The sequence below is a fragment of the Macrosteles quadrilineatus genome, unplaced genomic scaffold, assembly GCF_028750875.1.
Source record: "Macrosteles quadrilineatus isolate MER2022 unplaced genomic scaffold, UCM_ALF_1.0 Scaffold_6__1_contigs__length_79288215, whole genome shotgun sequence".
Lineage (NCBI taxonomy): Eukaryota > Metazoa > Arthropoda > Insecta > Hemiptera > Cicadellidae > Macrosteles > Macrosteles quadrilineatus.
Window position 1 is genome coordinate 74,205,430 of NW_026542599.1, and position 19,367 is coordinate 74,224,796.

The following is a 19,367-nucleotide window of genomic DNA, read 5'->3' on the forward strand; positions in this document are numbered from 1 at the left end:
GATTCCAAGCGAGATCATTTCCAGACGCAGATCCCATTGTCATTAAGCTAATGAATTAATGATGCTATCTAACAAAATGTTCAACGTTAGATAGTACAAGACCAGTGTTTGGACCATTCTCTTTCTAAAGGTAAAAAAATTGGGTTGGAATAGATAACACACAAAAAACATCTAAATTCATCTGGGTTTTCCTAGGCACGGAGAATTGGGTCCGCTCTCCTCTTATATCAGGTAATTTAATAATTCTATTTTCCTCAAATCTGAACAGACCACCACTGGACGAGCAGAAAATCGCTTCTACGCACTCTGCTCTCCGCGCATAGGAGATCCCAGATTTTAATGAAAATCATATCACAACATATACAACACCAAACTTAATCGGTTTATTGTGTAGATAACTAGAACTATCAGAAATTAACCAAAAACTAATGACATTTTAAGAGTCTAGAAAGTTAAGTTTTAAATAGGTTAGCCTGATTTACTTTTGAGTACCAATATTTTCCAGCAGGCCTAGTAATCTATCTATCTATATATATAAAATCCAATGTATGTTTGTTTGTTTGTCCTTTATGGACTCCTAAACCGCTCAGCAGATTGTAATGAAACTTTCAGGCATTATTAAGCATTATTCAAGGATGGTTTGTGTGAAGTTTGGTTCAGATCCGTCAAAAGGGCTCCGCCCCAGTGGCTCTGGAGTTTCCAATGTTAACCTTATGAGTACTCATATTTAAATGGAATTAAAGAATCTTAACAGCTGGTTCAACTAATCATTTTGATTCTGTGATGCTCAATATCATTAAAAAGTTAATAGATTTACCAACAGGGTGCAGCACTATTATTTTAACGACCAGTGGCGTAACAGTATTTCCCCGGGCCCCCCCGCAAATATGTCTGTGGGCCCCCTACTACCCCTCCCATTCCCCACCACAACACTATATACCACAACCATCACCACACCACAACTATCACATGACGTAGGTGACGGCAGGCATACGGCCTACACGATCAGACTGGCAGAGGATGGTCTCTAGCAATATCAAGTATTTATACCTATTCTTCAACCACACGACCAGAGTCGTCCTTGAAACATATTTTATATTTTGTCACTGTCACAGTGATAATAAACTTGGGAGTTATGTCCGTGATTAATATATATGGGCTACTCCATTACTCCACCATTCACATTCATTACTATACTCAACCAAGCTTCCAACTATAATTTGAGTCGGGACCACGAAAGTTTGCAGTTGAGGGAGTAGCATATTTACCATTTGACTTCTAATGAGCCAATGAGGGCAGTGCGGTGTTGCCAAATCGAATAATACCAGCTGTTTTAAAAATATTGTTTAGTATTTTAATTAGTGTCGTCAAAGGGCGATATGGCAACGTCGCACTAGTCTTGTGATTGGCTGCCGCCAACTGCAAACTTTCGTGTTCCCAACTGTAAATGTTAGTGCTTCACTAAATTAGCCCAATTTAATGACATGACACCTGATTGAGAAACTCTCGCGACATGCACTACTGACGAGTCACTCGCAATCCGCATGGAATGGATCTCCAAAATCAGGTGATCTACGGTCAGCTGAGTACACGTGAGCGGTTAGTGGGGGAGGGGGGAGGGCCGAGGGGCTGGCTCCGAGTGTGTGTCGCCACGGCGCTGCGGCAGGCCGGCAGGCAGGCACACAGCTCCTAGCGCTAGCATGAAGCTACACAACCACACTGACAATACACATCGTCGGGTGATCGTAGTGAGCGTTGGCGTTTCGTTAACAATATTGTTAATTCAAAGATAAAACTTTAGTAGATTTGGCAGAATAAAAGTATCTACCAACACATCGTTTTTTTATTTATAATTTGTCAGGAGAGAAAAACATTCGTGAACAAAGGATCGGTTTTACGGACGGTTTTATGAGAAAAGGGTATCTTAACCTCGCGGGCCCCTAAACCTCGCGGGCCCCCCCGCACCGCGGGGTCTGCGGGGGCGGCTGTTACGCCACTGTTAACGACGGGTGTAGCGAACAAACTTTAACCCTGAGGCAAGTTAGCGTAGCAAACGAGCAACCTGAAGGCAAGTGAGCGCAGCGAACGAGCTCCAACCTAAAGGTGAGTGAGCGTAGCAAACGAACTTCAACCAGGACGTGATTGAGCCATGCGAACAAGCTCATCTTGAAAATAAACGAGCATTTGGATTTGACATTTAAAACCACATTAGGACAGGACGACGTCTGTCGGGTCAGCTAGTACATAATAAACCTGACTTTTGGGATATGTATATCTCAGGTGGTTTTTCAGCCATCAAATATACAAATCCAAGAAATTCACTTAACTATTCTATACTGTCTACATCTTAGTCAAAGTCACGGAATCAAGTTTAACTCTGTTACAATAGTGGATTTATCGTATTTTTCAGTTTCTAAGCTTCTTATCTTGCGATGATTGTTAATTGTACTTACAGAGTCATAAGCTGGTTGACCATTGCAATAAATTGTCTCAAAGTTATTGTCTATCTCAATCTTCACAAGGCTGGTGATGGGTTCCCCCTGAAACATCAATAAACACAGACTGGTAATGATCTGTCCATTCTTTTGCAAAATATACGTCACATACAGAAGAGAATGGCCAATAAATACTTTCTTATGAAATGGCAACCATACGAATGTAGGTATTTTAAGCCAAGTATGAATGGAGATGAGTGTAGGATGAGTGGCCTGATCTTGTAGTCTTGTTCATTGCTAGGGACTATGGGCGACATGTTCCGTAGGCACAGCTGTAAATTAATAGCCCACACAGCCAATGGCAACTAAGGGACCTACAGTTTATAGTGGAATACTAACCACATTTTTGCCTTGTAATTGACTAATTGGTCTATATTATCAGGATAGTACTGCGGATCGTTGTGGTACTCACTAATGCGGACATTAATCCACACCAGGGAGTAGTAAAGTTCTGATTCTGTTATTAATACCATTACCATTACCGAATCCTTGATAGTAGCCCATCTCTGGATAATCGTGTCAGTTGCATTTTTACAATTTGAATTTACACTATCTGCATAAAAGTTAATTTAACACGTTAGCTGCGGCCCACAAAATGGCCCAGTGCAGCACAGCGTCGAGCGGACCCGTTTGGCTTTCAAATATTTCAGTCTGACAAATAGCAAATGATTTGCGATGATGTGCTGTGTTACAACAAGAGTCGACGTAGTTTGCTGAAAAACTCAAAGATTGCAGCACTGTCTGGAACTAGCCGGTCCCACTGTATTGCCGATAGGAGGGAGAAAAAACGAGACAACAAGTTGATTTCTAAGCTTAACAGAATGGGATTTTACGGGGAAATGTAATACCAACCTGCACCACAATAAACACCCATTCCTAGCTAAACGCAGACATAAAAATACCTGTTCTGAAATTGAAATGGAATGTAGGCGATGCTGGCACTCACCGTTGAGTGTTCCAAGTGGCAGAAAGGAACTAGAGCACTCAACGGTGAGTGACAACGCAGCGAACGTGTTAGCAAAACAAATAACTTAATTAATTCAAGTGGTAACGATAGACTCGACCCTTTTTCCTCAACAATCTAATATGTATGCGTTTTGCCGAATTCACCTGACTGCATTTACTGCCCATGCATTCCCGACGACGCGGAACACACTTTTTTCCACTGTCCACAATGGGATATGCTTCGCCAGGAGGCCATTCAACATCTTGGGGTGCTGTCGATTGAATCGATCTGTGAGACCTTGCTGAAGGGTGAGGACAACTGGGACTGCTGGTCGCACTTTGTCCGGAATGTCCTTCAAGCTAAAAAGAATGATCTAGATCGGAACATAGTCTAGATTTGATAAGAAATAAACGGCTAGACACGGCGTAAGCCCCTCGGGCGTAGGCAAACTCGGCCTAGTTCTGATGAAGTGCGACAAGTGTTCCCAGGCTAGTGTCCGAAGAGTAGAGGAGGTTTTTAGTGGGTAGTCTCTGGGCCTTAAGCCCAATGCATTTTCCCACCTCTCCCTAAAAAAAAAAAAAAAAAAAAAAAAAATATGTATGCGTTTTGCAGAATACCTTCCACTGAACTTGAAAATCATGTTAGTAAAAACTCTCATCTTGACTCATTTCAACTACTGTGATGTGGTGATCAATGACATGACTAATGAGGTTTCTAGCAGACTTCAGCCAAGATGCATGGAGTAAAAGAGGTGGGCCAGACAGAGCGCGCCCCTCTCTCCCCCTCACCCATCAGACTGAGGCAGTGACGTCACTGCAGTCCTCGAGCCGCTACTCACAGCTTGTACACAACACTTTTATATGTTATATTGCGTTGTTTACGCCAGTTTGTACTACGCAATTGTTAAAATTGGTTTTGCTTGGGTTTCAATATATTAATATGTTATTCCTTATTACATTATTAATAAAATATTAGAGCAATTGTTGATTAAATTGATGTCCGGTTCTGCAATTTTTGTTATATCACTAAGGATCTACTCTGATCCGGTAAATAGCATCTAATTTTATGATGCATATATTTTTAGGATAGCCTACTTAACTGGTTCATGAATATATTAGTAACTAAATTAGATAGGTATCCTTCGAATTTTTCAAATTATTAATTAAATCAAACAAACATTTTTCACTATACAGATATACCAAATAAAAGTAGCTTTTGGTAATGTACAATCATCATTAGATTAGTGTAATTAGGAATGGAGATTTATATTTTTATGAATGGAAAGAAAACACATTTTAAATAAAAACACTTTATTTACAAGGTGTATCTCTAACCATTGGACATGCAATCAGATATAAACAAATTGCGTTATTAGAGTTCTTGAAATCTTTTACTTACTCTTAAATTTAGTACTGCGACGATGACGTTTCTTAGTTGAATATTTTTGATTTTTCGTTGCCGTCCATTTGTTTTTGCCTGTTTAAAAAACTTCAATATCATTAGTCTAAGACTCTACTATTCTTCTTTGAGCAAATAGCTCAAGACGGTCTAGAGGTAAACAATTAACTTTATGGCGTATGGCGTATGTCTTTTCTTTCGTCATTTATTCATATCAAAGCATTTTAAATATTTAATTTTCAATTTTAAAAATTCCTTTTCCAAACTCTCAATTTTCATTTTGCCTACATTACGGTGCTATTATAACAACTCAGATTGCACAATTTTTTTGTTTCCCTGGTAAAGTTTTCTGAATTTTCGTTTTGTCGAGCATTCCTCCACATCACTGCGATAATACTGTTTTCAGACACAAGTTTCATTCAGGGCTCACGAATGTTTAACATTCCCCAAATCCTATAATCATTAAATTAATTCCTTTAAACATCTTCAAAATAAACAAATATAAAAATGTTTGAAATCCAAAAATCGTTTCTTTTGCACCTTTCAATAAAGACAAAGCGTATATTTTTGCGAATAAAATATAACTCTTATGTCGGATTGAGTTTTAGTCTTAAAATAGGTAACTGTCATTATATATAGCTAGAGCAAACCGCATACCTAGCATTTTTTATCTCAGAAAGTAAAGTAAAGTTTTCAGAAAGTAATCTCGTATAAAATCACCGAACAAACGTGCACTTCATCTTAACACGAAAATAATAAAGTCTAAAACGAAATATATGTATATAGGCCTACAAAAGTAATTAATATTTTTTCTTTAAAAGTACCTGTGAACCAAACTTTCCTCGGGGAAAATCATTAGTATTCTCTGAGAGTATTCTTTGGTCAATACCATTTATCCAAACAGATTTTTGTTGTCTATTTAATTCCTGTAAAATAGCTATGCAGTATCGTAGTTGACTTTGATTTGTAAGCAACATTTATGATTCTCATATAAAATATTATATAATTGGTTGTTGTTTTATTTGTATCAACAAACCCAAATAAGTTTAACATTAAATAGAAAAAGAAGAAATTAAAAATGAAAAAGGATGGCGTTTCATTTATAACTAATACCAAAAAGCAGTTGAAGTAACTTTTAAACAGACTAATTTTTTACATAGTGCTAAACATATATTTAATAACTAACCTGGAAAAGGGGAGTGTTGAGTGTTATATATTATTCTAAAACTATTCTAAAGTGTATTTATTATTTCAACTGAATCGGTAGACTCCCGCATTTCATCGCTTTCTATGCAACATACAGGCCTAATTGGTTATTTACTATTGTCAAACTGTTCACAATTCATGTTAGTTATAAATCATAAAAATCATTATTTAGTACACAATGATAATTGTGTCATAACGGGAAATACTTCTTCCAAACCAGCTTAAATCGTGTCTGAAAAAGTAAGGTTTGTGCGTTTGGCATGTATCTAGCGGCAAGGTAGCCGCGGCCGGGACTGCAGTGACGTCATCGCGCGCAGTCCGCTCTGTCTGGCCCACCTCTTTTACTCGATACATCTTGGACTTCAGCGAGCGCAGAATTCCTGTATCAGATTCATATTTGGCCTTAGACGATATGACCATGTGACTCCATATTTCAACCTCCTTTCATTAATGAGGCTAAATGAACTTCGGGAATTTCACACCCTCTGTCTTCTACACTCCATTATCAACAGTAAAATTCCTAAGTATTTATCAGATAACTTCCATTTCATTTCTGACATCAGTACCCGTTCTACTCGTAGAGGCTCTCTTCTTTTATCTACACCAATTTACCGGTCAACAGTTTTTAATAAATCTTTCTTAGTATCTGCAATTCGAATGTGGAATTTTCTTCCTGACCATATAAAATCCATAGAGAACCGTGCAGGGTTTGGGGCAGAGATAAAATCTATGATTTTGAGTAGCAGGCATGAATGAGTCTCTGGCGCTGGTGTGGCGGGTTGTTGGCGGCTTGTGTGAATGGACTTTTTGGGTTTAAATTTAATTTAAACATTTTTATAATATGGTACCTTAGATTATTTAATTTTATTTATAAAGTGGATATTTATAAAGTGGATGTTTTAGAGGTTAAGTGGTAGAGAGGACTTGCTAGTCCTAACTTCGCCTCTTAAATAAAGACATTTTTCATTTCATTTCATGTAAATAGACCTAGGATGTAAAACTAGCTGATAAATAATTATATTAAAAATATATATTAGAGGTCTGCAGACAAGCCAACAATCAGGTCGGATCAACATCGATTTGCTTTGGAAAGTATTTGTTGTTATATTGTTGATCCAAACAATTCCTGCAATCATAGAAAATCGTAAACACAAAAAGATTGTGGAAGCTTTCCTGCATGGACCATCAATTTTTTTACTGCTCAGAACTTCCTTATTAGAAGCTTTTACTTCAGTTCATCATCTTTTAGAAAGATGAGCAATAACTCATCAGATGATGAGGAACTGACAAAAGACTAAGTGGAATTGAAAGAATTACTTCCTTTAGTAAATTCAAACCAAAGAGAAGACAGACTATCTTTGACCACACTTGTACAAACAAGTTGATTTTTTTGGACCGGAGAAAATGTAATACAGTAGACTCCCTCTTATCCGGACACCTTTTAGCCGGACATCGGTTTAACCGCACTACACTCGACGGAAATGACATCTCTTAACAGGAAAATTTTTAGTAGCACATTGGTTTAACCGGACTAGATCGCTCAAAAGTGGGCGGTACTGAAACGACTGTTCTCGTGGGAAAGATTGGAGACCAGTTATCACATGTCTAAATACAATGCTCTCCTAAATTTAAGTAGAATATCACCGTAAACGGTCAGTTTTAACGAGTTTTTAAGGACGTTGACTTAACCGGAAAACCCGTTTTCCAGACTTGCCTTGGTCTCGAGGAGTCCGGATAAGAGGGAGTCTACTGTAATGTCAAATCTGCATTGCCAATTAAACAATTTGATCAGTTTTGATAATACCTACTTAATAAATCATACCTTAATGGAGACATCAGGTGATGATTCTCTCTGCCTGTAAAAATGAAATTAATTATTACATTACGAACTAAAAACTAAAATATCTATTGAAGGAGCAGCCATTAAATATATTATTAACAATAAATCAAAGACAAATAGACACCATTACACAAACTATTGCATCGGCCTGATTTCCCTCTGATTGAAGAAGAGATTCAAATAAGAACACCCAGAAAGACAAATGCTTCATAGAGAATGTTGTAAATAATTTAAATTACAAAACCATTCAGATATAAATCATAACGAAGGATCCATGCGCAAATCGCACACATTTTTTTTTAAGGTTCAAAACTTAATTCAAAATTAAAAATAATTAATTTTGCAATACAACTACAAAATATTATAAAACATTATAAATAGAAAACAACATATACCCTTTTTTGCCCTAAATCATCTAAACTCATAAAAAGCTATAAGTCAATACTGTTTACTCGGTTAAGAACATTACCTTTCAGATATTTCACTTCTTCCAGCACTTAACATTTTGTTCGGTTGAAGATTCTGTACCCGGTGTCCGCTGTTTTTCAAAAGCCCTTTGGCTGTTGAACGTTTTCTTCTATCTTCATGTGCTGAAGGTCGGTGAAGCCTAAACCAGACAAAGGTTAAGTGAAAGAAAGGTTATTCTAAATAAAAATATTAAATTTGTTTACCTAAGACAGTTTTATAAACTTGTCATTTCAATTCAGTTCTCAATTCTTAGAATTGAAAAGATTCATTCAACAGCATTGTTTACTTACTTAACAACATGGTTTTTTTTACTTGACAACAAGGGTAACGTACAAATGAGGTTTGAAGGATTGCGAGAAAAGAAGTAAAATCGTATGATTTGAACTTCAACTTATTACTTGGGTTCAGGCCAATTCAATTGTTGAGTGGTGCAATTGAGGCCTATCCCGGAAAAAGGGCACATAGGCCAAAATGCAGTTTTGAGTATTTGAGACGTGAAGTATTCCTCTTGTAATTGCATAATCAACATTTTTTCCTAACATTACCTTAAAATAATTTTAATTTAGATCTAATTATTAGATCTAATTGTGTTACTATTCAGCTTTTGATATTCAAAATGTTAATTACTCAAAATTTGTCGTTAATTTATGTTTTTATATGATAAACAAAATGTGTTATATGCTGTACACATTGTTAGGAAAAAATATTCCAGGGAGCCAACTGTTGAGATAACTAAACAAAATTGACTGTGGTTACACAGTACAATATGGCGGTTCGTTTGAGCTACTTTCCGGAAAAAGGGCACATAGGCCTATGTGCCCTTTTTTCGGAAAAGGCCTCAATTAGTGTTTGGTAAAATGTTTCGTTACATCACTGTCAGTGGCAATGAGAGGTTATAAACGAAAACATAACCTCTCTTAGAAGTTATGAGAAGTTATATTTAGTAAGCCTCATTAAAACACTGTCGTAGGTAAAGTAAGACTCGTATACGTTTTTTAGTCTTCCACACTTCTTCTTTAGTCTTCTAGGTACCAAGGCTTTTAACTTAAATTTTCTACTTGTGTCTTTAACACTATCTTTAACTTACGCAATCGTTGTGTAAACTGCTATTACAAGAAACGGTGTGCTGTGATTGTCAATAACCTCCGATAACTCAGGCTTTCAGGTGTTTATATGATTATAATGGTCCATGAGCTATTTATGAGCTTACTTATCATCATAAAGCCGTTTTTGCAATTTTTTCCAATTTCCTGTAAAATTACTAGCCCCAGATAAAAAAAATCCTGCAGGCGCCACAGCAAAAATCTAATTGGTTTTTTGTTTTTTTAAATACGTGTTATTTCAACTGATAAACCGATCTAGGGTTTATAATGTCTATACATCCCATAAATTGCAGTTTACCAAAAATAATTTTACAATATTCTTTAAAAAATTGCCATAAAGTTGAAGACACTGTAACATTACTTACTGCTTATTTAAATCGGCCTTTTTCTTCTTTTTCTGAGACATAAGACAACGCTCTTTATCCATCTGAATCGTGGCATTGATGGTGTCACTTATAAACTGTTGTTGCAGTTGGTAAGACTTGTCTAGAGGAAGCCGTCTCAGCAATGAAACAAGGTAGTTTCCGAAGGACACAAGAGCATCCTCATTTTCACCACCTCTTTCATCTTCGTCAATGTTAGATTCTTCATCGTGATTCTCTGTATCATCCTGGGTGGCGGAACTTGTTCCGGAAACATTCGATAAATATTGATCCTCTCTGAAAACAACAATTTGTATGAACATTTTTCTCTCAGTCCATAATTACGGACCTTTTCCGTTATATGTCACAGTAAATTTAGTGAATTTCCCTACAGGGAAGTAGCTCTTACCATAGGTAATACCTAGACCCGGGGCTGATTTACTTTTTCATTTTTATATCACAGAGGGTCAGGGCCGGATTTCGCAATAGGCCCGGGCCTATGGGCGCAAGGTCCCAGAGGGCGCACGGCCGAGTAATTTTTTTTAACTAGGCTATCTAAAAATAAAAATAAATAGTCATAGTTGATAGAAAAAAATACAAAGCATTATGATTCTGAAGTTCATAAGAAGAAATAATTGTTATGAAATTCTTCAGAATTACGCATACAGTAGACTCTCTCTTATCCGGACACCTTTTAACCGGACATTGGTTTAACCGGACCACACTCGGTAGAAGTGACATCTCTTTATCCGGATAGTTTTTATCAGTACATCGGTTTAACCGGACTAGATCGGCAGGAAGTGGGCGGTACTGAAACGATTGTTCTCGTGGGAAAGATTTGAGATCAGTGATTACGTGTCTAAATACAACGCTCTCCTAGTTTTAAGTAAAATACTGTATAGAGTATGCACTTAAACGGTCCATTTTAATGAGATTTTGGGGACGTTGGTTTAACCGGAAAAACCGCTATCCAGACTGGCCTCGGTCCCGAGGAGTCCGGATAAGAGGGAGTCTACTGTAATGAAGATACGAACATTGGTTATACGGAAGCAGGCTGTAGGGATGTTGACGTTGAGGAGCGCCCAAGGGGTACGTATTGTATTTCCACTGCACTGCTACTATGCTGGCTAGGGCTCGGCACTACTGAAAGAGTGATTAGGGGCGCTTGCGTGCTAGACATTGTTACCACCCTCACCTCACAAAACAAAAGTTATTATAAAAATAGTTGTTTAGCCTTCGGATTACTGAATTATACTTAAAATAATGGTTTACAATACCTGCATATAGTAATCCTTTATTGCTGATTTTGGCAACTAGTTTCGGTTCTTAATGAGCCATCTTCAGGCCTCATGGTGTCAAGTAATCACTTCATTCAAAGATCGTTAACAAACAGAGTTCAACAAATAAAACATATACAAAACACGGTACACAGAGCCTGAAGATGGTTCATTAAGAACCGAAACTAGTTGCCAAAAACAGCAACAAAGGATTACTATATGCAGGCAATGTAAACCATAAAAACAAAGCTATTAACTAATCTTCTGATTAGTTTACAACAATCTGCAGGATCAAGTTAAAATATATAATAAGTTGTGTTGAATATTAAAACAACGATGAATTTACCTTTAAAATTAACAAAAAAATATTAATCCCAGTTTGCATTAGGTTTTAGAAAAATTCAATGCCCTCCAAAGCACCATTAATGCTGTTATTTTCTCCTCAGACCTAAGGATCGGCACGGTTGGCCGGAATATTGATATGTTTTGCCTAGATGCAGTACGACCATAGATTAAATATAACTTCTTATGACATTGTTAATTAAACATTTGTTCTAGTTCATGTTGGTGACACTGGACGTTGTTTTGACGTAATTTTGTTTCTATTATTTAGAGTCTGTTCTATGATATGTTTTAATTTCTTGTAATATATAAACAGGAGACGACCTAAGATTAGATCGTTTTATTTTGGATAAACTAGGTTTAAACATAGATAAAACACACTCCTTAAATAACAAGAATTGTTTTCAGCTAATCCAAAATGATGACAAATCTAATTAAGGAGTATGTTTAATCTATGGTATCACGTACCGGTACTGTATGGAGTTCATGTTTTTGGGCCTGGAATTGGAATCAATGGCCATGTTTTTTTGCAGGAATGCTCGGTGTGTTGAGTTGTTTTGTTTCAGTCCCACGGCCACAAACGTGAGCATTTATTAGAAGAGTAAAATTGCTAAAAGTGTTTATAAGACAGCATTTTGTTAAGGCTAAACAAACCAAATCTTAAAAAAAAACTTGCAATGATTCCAACGAGGAGTGGTATTCAAGCAATTAACTTAGGCCTATGGGCATGATATAGTAAAGGTTTGAAGGAAAGTAACTGTGACCAGACTAGGGAGTGGAAAATTATTTGGGCCTAGGGGCGCAAAAATGTTAAATCCGGCCCTGATATTCGTTCGGATTTTTATATATATATATATATGTGTGTCCATTGAAATAATCTGTTTTAGAAATTTTTTTTGTGTTAAGTTAGGTAGCCAAGTCAAAACCTGAAATTTCCACTGGCTATTGTTTCATACAAATTATAGGCCTATAGTGGTAGTATAACGGAGAAGATCTTTTGTTTTACATGTAGCCTACAACATCTTGCACGAATCTAACAACACAAATTTGTACTTGGATGGTTTACTGACTGACTTCGTGCGTTAGTATTACCTGACAAAACTCTCGGATGAAATATTTGCGAGTGTGCTAGAGTGTGGTAAGGGCTGCTTCTTTTCCCAGCCTCCATGGCTGTATGGAATACACACAGTTGATGTATAGCCAAAACTGGCGTCTTCATTCAGATCAGCATCGCCTCTAGAAGCTGACAGGTTGGAGTTTTCACCTTCACTGGAGTTATTCGTGTTATTGAACGTTGAGTTCGTCTTACCACCCTGAAACAGTTCAATGCGTTGATAAGAAGTCCCCTAGTTGTAAAATGACTAAGTTAATGCTCGTTGAAAAAATTGTAACAGTCTGTAAATTTTAAGTGAGAGATCACCATTTGTCGTCATTATACGCTATTGTATCATGTAATAAATCACGATTGCAGAACATGATCTCGATGTTGTCAGAAAAATATCCCAGTTGCTACAACCTCTAGAGTTTATCACAGGTGTTGGCGCAATCATGGAATCATGAGAAATCATCACGGATGTTGTCGTAATCATCGGAAATCATCATAGATATGCCTACGTTTGCAGGAAATCATATTTTAACTTAGAATGTTTTTGAGACTAATGTTATAATGATTGAATCATTACAGTAATAGGCCTAGTTAAATCATTAAAGTTCTCTAAACTATTGTTTCATACTAATGAAATTTGTAAGTGAAGGCATCAATTTGGAGAATTTCACCATCTCTACTGTATCACATGGGGATTATCCTGAATTATTAAAAAATTACACAAGGATGTTAAATCAAACCTTTGATCATGTCCACGATTACTAGAAAAATAACGGTATGGATCATAAACATAAACAAATGACGTTTTTGGCTTGAAAATAAACATTATTTAACATTGCTTAAATGTAACTGCCAAAACATAGGCCTATGTTCAATGCTATTAGTATAGGATTCGGACCAACAACGTCATTTATTTATGTTTATGATCAATACTGGTATTTTTCTAGTTGTCGTGATCATGTCGTCAGTGAATTGAAAAGAAATTTGAAATTCCTCATTAAAGCTACAAATTTTATACGGCCAATCTCTGTTGAAAAAAGACTGCCGCAGTTACTGCACTGACAACCAAAGACAAAACAGTCTATGTTCGCCGCAGGTAGCTGCATTGAGGCACTGCTGACCATCGCATCGCTCGGTCAGCTAGGACACTCTCATATCTTTGCGTGCGTTTGAAATTTTTGCCACCGGTTTATTTGCCGACTAAATGTTTACAACTCAGCTACAGATGGTATAAATAATCTTATTTTTAAAACATAATTGTTCACTTCTACCTACAATAGTTATTTGTGTAATTAGAGCGCAAAGTGTCACTTTGCTGCACTTGAGAAACACTTTGCACGACGTGTTACACGTTACATTTTGGTAGGCTCTAGGTCTAATTATTAACTATATAGGTGCCCCCAAACGAATATTTAATTTTGATGTCTTAATTTATAGTTTAATACCTCCTGAATCCAAATATACCATTATTTTCTCAGCAAATGAATATTAGGTACTGAAGATATAGCTGTTAAAATGTAGCCAGCCTACAATAAACAAGGTATGAGGCAAACAACATTTACAAGTGGAATCACAGCATAAACAGTTAATACTAGTAGGAAATTTGCTAAAATGGGATTATGTAGGAAAATGACTAGCGTCTAGACTGCCAGTGCAACTCCGAGGATCGTGGATCAGATCACCCCCCACCACCGCACCATGTCGTACGCTTCCGAATCATGCCGGCGCATCAGCATAGCCTAACTGTTCGCGGAAAATTTATATCTCTATCACTGTCGCTGTCAAAACGTATCGTATAGGTTAAATTTAGATTAAAAATAATTAAACTGTCATAACCTAACCAAACTAACAAAACTTGCTGATAATGGAAAACTCAAATGAAGGTGTACTAATCGAAAAAATAGTTCTGTTTTAAAAATAAAATTACAAATGTCTCAAATTCAAGTTTATAATTTTTAATGATGAAATTAAATTGTCATAACCAAACCAAACCAACCAAACTTGCTGATATGAAAAAAATTGTTGACAAAAAGTAAGTGCAACCAATAGTTCTGTTATAAAAATAAAATTATTATAATAAATGTCTCAAATTCAATTTTATAATTTGTTAATTATAAAATTAAACTGTCATAACCTAACCAAACCAACCAAACTTGCTGATATGAAAAAAATTGTTGACAAAAAGTTAGTGCTACCAGCGGGATTCGAACTCGGCACCTTTCGATTATCAGCCTGACACGCTATCCACTACACCACCAAGGCTCATGACATAGCTCCGTATCGTTGCGGTAATGGTTGACGTCACGCCATCGGCACGGAGCGGTGGTGGGGGGTTTTCAGATCTGATCCACGATCCTCGGAGTTGCACTGGCTGCCTAGCTGCTTATAGGAAAATGTTCTAACGTAACCAAACTTCTAGAACGTCAGCAAACTCCTTTGATGTCCTTTGCATGTCAGGGTGATCAGTCGGGTTTCATGTGAATGCCTAAATAAGACCTAGTTTAAATTAGGCCTACATGCAATTTAGTCTCAGTTCAAACCTTTAGTAGTCATCCTTGCTACCTTGTTTATTCAAAAGTTGTATATTTAAACAGCGATAACTTCAGTTTGCCTCGTATTCATTTGCTGTAGTTTAAAAATAATGGACACACTTCCGTATCTGTTGTAAAAACCAACTGAATGAAAAATTGTTCGATATATCTATTATTTCATTCGATATAAGTTTACCATTTGGTTAGTTAGGTTAGGTTAACCTAACTAATCAAACAATCCCTATATCGAACGAAATAATCGATTTATCGATCGATATTTTCATTCGGTTGTTTTTGACAACAGATAAGTTATGGAATTACCCAAAATAATGGTAATGTAACTTATAAGTTGTTTGTATTCAAGAGGCAAAAAACTATAAAATAAGATATCAAAATTAAAAATTCTTTTGGAGGCACCTAATATAGTAAATAATTACCGGGTAGGCCTACCTTATTGTATATTACAGGTGAACTTTTATATGCTTTTATCATGCAGTTTTACAAATCAACAAATGAAAATCTAGCTTAAATGAAATTGTTTAACAAGTTAACTAATAATCAGAATGGAATTTCAAAAACAAGAACTCTAAATGTCATTTAAGTTATGGGTTGGAATGTTTTTAAAGTTACGGTAAATGTAAGTTAGGCCTAGGTATAGTTTTGTAATTATAATAGCCTACCAATCCTGATGCAGAAGACACTTTGGAATGCTCTTCGTGTTGATTAGTTTCATGATGTACTGTTGCTGTTTCTGGTGAATATAACTGTCCAGTTGCAATCTTTCCGCTAATAGAATTGTCCATGTGGCAGGCTTTGGCTACGGCAGCTGAGCTTTTCCATCCTCCGAGACGCTTTAACTGCAATATGTTACCTCTACTTGCCTCAACCAACAATGTTGCTGATGTCCGTCTAAAACAGCGTCCAGTGTACCTTTCTGGGTTAGGCAGCTTTAAAAAAGTAGCTACCTCAGTTGGGATTTTACCTATTGAATTAACACCTACAGGTTGTCTAATACAAACACCTTTAGTGTACTTCAAAAATAATCTACGCGTCGGTACATCAACAGGTCTCAATTTGAGATATTTCCTGTATAATTCCAAGTAACTTATATCAAGATCATCGTCGTCAGATAAAGTAAAGATGCGTTTTTGGTTGGTTTTTGAATCTGCTACTTTAACTATTAAAATTGAACCTTTATCATCTATGTCATCAATCAACATTTTAGTTAGCTCGTTTCGCCGACAAGCACCAGCTACTCCTAATATTAATACTACCTTCTTCATTAGATATATTTCATCAGGAGCAGTTTTAATAAAGGTTTCAACCTCATCTTTGGACAGCGTCTTCGACTTTATAGGCTCATAGCCTAAGGACAGTTTTTTCAAAAAAGATCCAAGTTTTTTGAAACTACTAATGTTTATGTCATGTTCAACTTGAATTGTTTTATTGAGCATTGAATAATAGCTCCAAATAGTTGAAGACTTCATTATTTTTGATTGTTCTGCAAAATATGCCAACAAAACACTTTCTGATATTTGTGTAACTTTCATTTTTTCACACCAACAAGAAAACAGTTCATAACAGCGTTCATATTTCCTTTTCGATTTTTCAGGTAATAGATTTAGTGCAACTTGTTTTGCTGATTCCGCTAACTCTTCTAGGGAATCAGGCCTAAACTTACTATATTCACAATCACTTTCACTTTCACTTTGTTCATTATTTTCAAACATTTTACTTATTACAAATAATAATAAGTCTTTCAAAATCCACTAAACTACACACCACTCGTTTTTTAGGTTAAGTTAAATCCAATCATATCCAAGCACTGACTGAACCATCGCTATTATGGTTGAACTTGAACGAAATAAACAAATAGCCTAGACAGTAAACACTGCACTCGAGACTAGTCTAGTCTTGTCATTCTGCTGCAATCTGAATCTGCAGTCTGCACTAAGTGTTTTTTTTCTGTCTGCACTCTGCAGCTGCAGCTGCATTACTAGTAGTTGATCGATTTTAGTAGTGTTGCCAACTTGTTTTCAACCGCAGCCCGCAGCAATCCGCAGATTTAAGCGAATGTTTTATCTATGGTTTGCATTTGCATGATTTTATTTTATTTTTTTTATATTTCAATAACATTTTATATTTTTCATATACATTCAATCACTATTATCAATAACACTTGTGTTTACTGCTACAGGGAGGGCAATAAAGTGTGTTTTAGTAAAATATAGTAGCTTTGTATAAAATGAATACATTTTCAAATAAAGTCAAATAAATGAATAAAGTTTATTCACTATGTGGGATATTCGCTGAAATGAGTGCGACAAAGTAAAATGGGTGCGAGAATGTAAGTAAATGCATGAATAAAAAATATTGTGTGTTATAATCAGTGTAAGAAAACCCGCTTTGTCAGAACTGTAGGAAAAATTGATTAACCCTCCGAGTGGCCAACCGACCGTATGGCTCGGTTCATGAGTGAGGCCTTCTTTTCGTCAATGGAGTATAATAATATATCCCTTAGTTGTCATCACTATCACCAACAATAAATGCGTTCGAATCCTCAACACCTAAGAACTTAATAAAACTCAACTATACCAGTCTGAATCCCGTTTCCGTTTGTTACGTGTTAGCTGGGCGGCGTGGAAGAAACGCGAAACAAAAAAAATCCTCCTAGATACTGGACGTCCAGCAGTAGTAAGCCGGTGTGAAAAGAAAATGCCTTTATGGCCCAACGACCGATTCGGGATTCGGTCGGTTTGGGTCCGGAAAGTTGGTAACGCTGATGAAACATTTATAAAGAGTCCAAACTTGACTAAAACTTAAGACTATATCAATCGAAATGTAAGATTCCAAAGTTTTAATGTAAAAACATTAACCACCACAGTAGAATATAGTAACAAAATATAATTACAGGTTAGAATGGACAAGATTTTAAAGCCATGGTGTTATACCTTTTTTTATATAGGCAACAAAATGTATCTAATGAATGATTTTGCATAACAAATTGTATCTAGTCAAGCCACAACTTTACTTTGGACACCCAGAAATTTTTTTAGCATTTGGAATTAAAAAAATTTAATAGGTAATAGATAAGATAATGTAGATAAGCTTAATTTAGTTATTTTATGTTTATCAGTTCTTTTTTGAGTTTTCTATCAAATATTTTTATTGAAGAATTAATTTTCTTGTGAATTGCCAATTTCTTTTGTTGATCATTGCAAATTTGTATATATTTTTTAACAACATACTGTAATTTATTTATCAATTGATATGTGGGACGCAACTCACCTTGGCCATTGGTGGATCGACCGTTTCGGCGAGAAATGCCAACTTTTTGTAATACTGCCAATGAGACTCGTAATGATAGGGCTCGTTGTTTTGACTGTTTAAAACTTTCTTCCTTTCCCGCATAAACTGGCTCCTCAACACATGCAGTTTCTTCTCCACTTCAAGGACGTTGACGCCAATCTCGTCGGCGATCTTTTGCAGCGCGCTGGACCTCTGTTTAGGATGAACTTTGGTCCCTTTTTTCGCCCAGAGGATGGGCGATTGTCGGTACAATTCGATCAGTTTCATCTTCTTTTGCCTGCTCCACTCCGTATCCATAGCGGTACCTCGTTTGTACTTGGCGAATCGGCTGCAACAAAAGTACACACAACTCGGCTTGCAACACTACGCGAAACTAAAAAGAAGCAGACGACTAGATGTGTAAAAGCCTCACTGATTGGTCGGGACGAAAACAGCTGGCCGAGGCGCCGCTACAAATAGCGCTACAAGATGGGAGGGGGAGCGGCGAACACGTGACGCGCATCAGAGTTGCGCGACAGATGTTTTACAGTGTTGCCAACTCACCATTACGTTTACACTGCTTTGTTTTAACTGAATATTAACGCAATTTTTCGATTAATCTAACACACGGACTGCAATTAATACATTGTCTTCTTTATTTTGTTCCGTAGCTTGCAATTTGAAATGTACTGGAAGCCTTGACTATAGGAAGTAACTGATATTATTGGCAACGCTGTGACTAAACCAAAGAATTGATTAGTTTGTTCTGATACATGTCTGGCAGTATGTTGCAGTACAAATGAATACTAAATACCATCGCAGTAAACCTGCAGTCCACGCAAATTTCCATTTACCTGATTGGAATTTTTAATTAAATCTATTTAAATAACATTAGGTTTAGCAAGTACCTTGATTTGCTGTTACAGGGAGAATAATAAAGTGTTTTTTTAGTAAAAGATTATTAGAATAGAAAAAAAATTTTGCCAAGTGTGTTTGACCAAATCTT

At 36.4% G+C, this 19,367-nt stretch overlaps 1 protein-coding gene across 2 annotated transcripts in view; it reads right to left on the bottom strand.

Moving 5' to 3' along the window:
- Positions 1–18,732, bottom strand: part of LOC128996267 (uncharacterized) — a 40,977-nt gene extending 22,245 nt beyond the window's left edge. The window contains exons 1-6 of one of the 2 annotated variants that reach the window (XM_054421466.1): positions 18,362–18,732; positions 12,530–12,750; positions 9,822–10,115; positions 8,355–8,492; positions 7,868–7,901; positions 2,520–2,540 (exon numbers count right to left, since the gene is read on the bottom strand). In XM_054421466.1, the coding sequence (XP_054277441.1) occupies positions 2,520–2,540; positions 7,868–7,901; positions 8,355–8,492; positions 9,822–10,115; positions 12,530–12,750; positions 18,362–18,679 (1,026 nt within the window). In that variant the 5' untranslated portion in view covers positions 18,680–18,732. Of the gene's footprint in view, positions 1–2,453; positions 2,541–7,867; positions 7,902–8,354; positions 8,493–9,821; positions 10,116–12,529; positions 12,751–15,753; positions 16,897–18,361 lie in introns of those variants that run through there. The other variant, XM_054421464.1, reaches the window with a different exon arrangement.
- Positions 18,733–19,367: the final 635 nt, after the last annotated feature.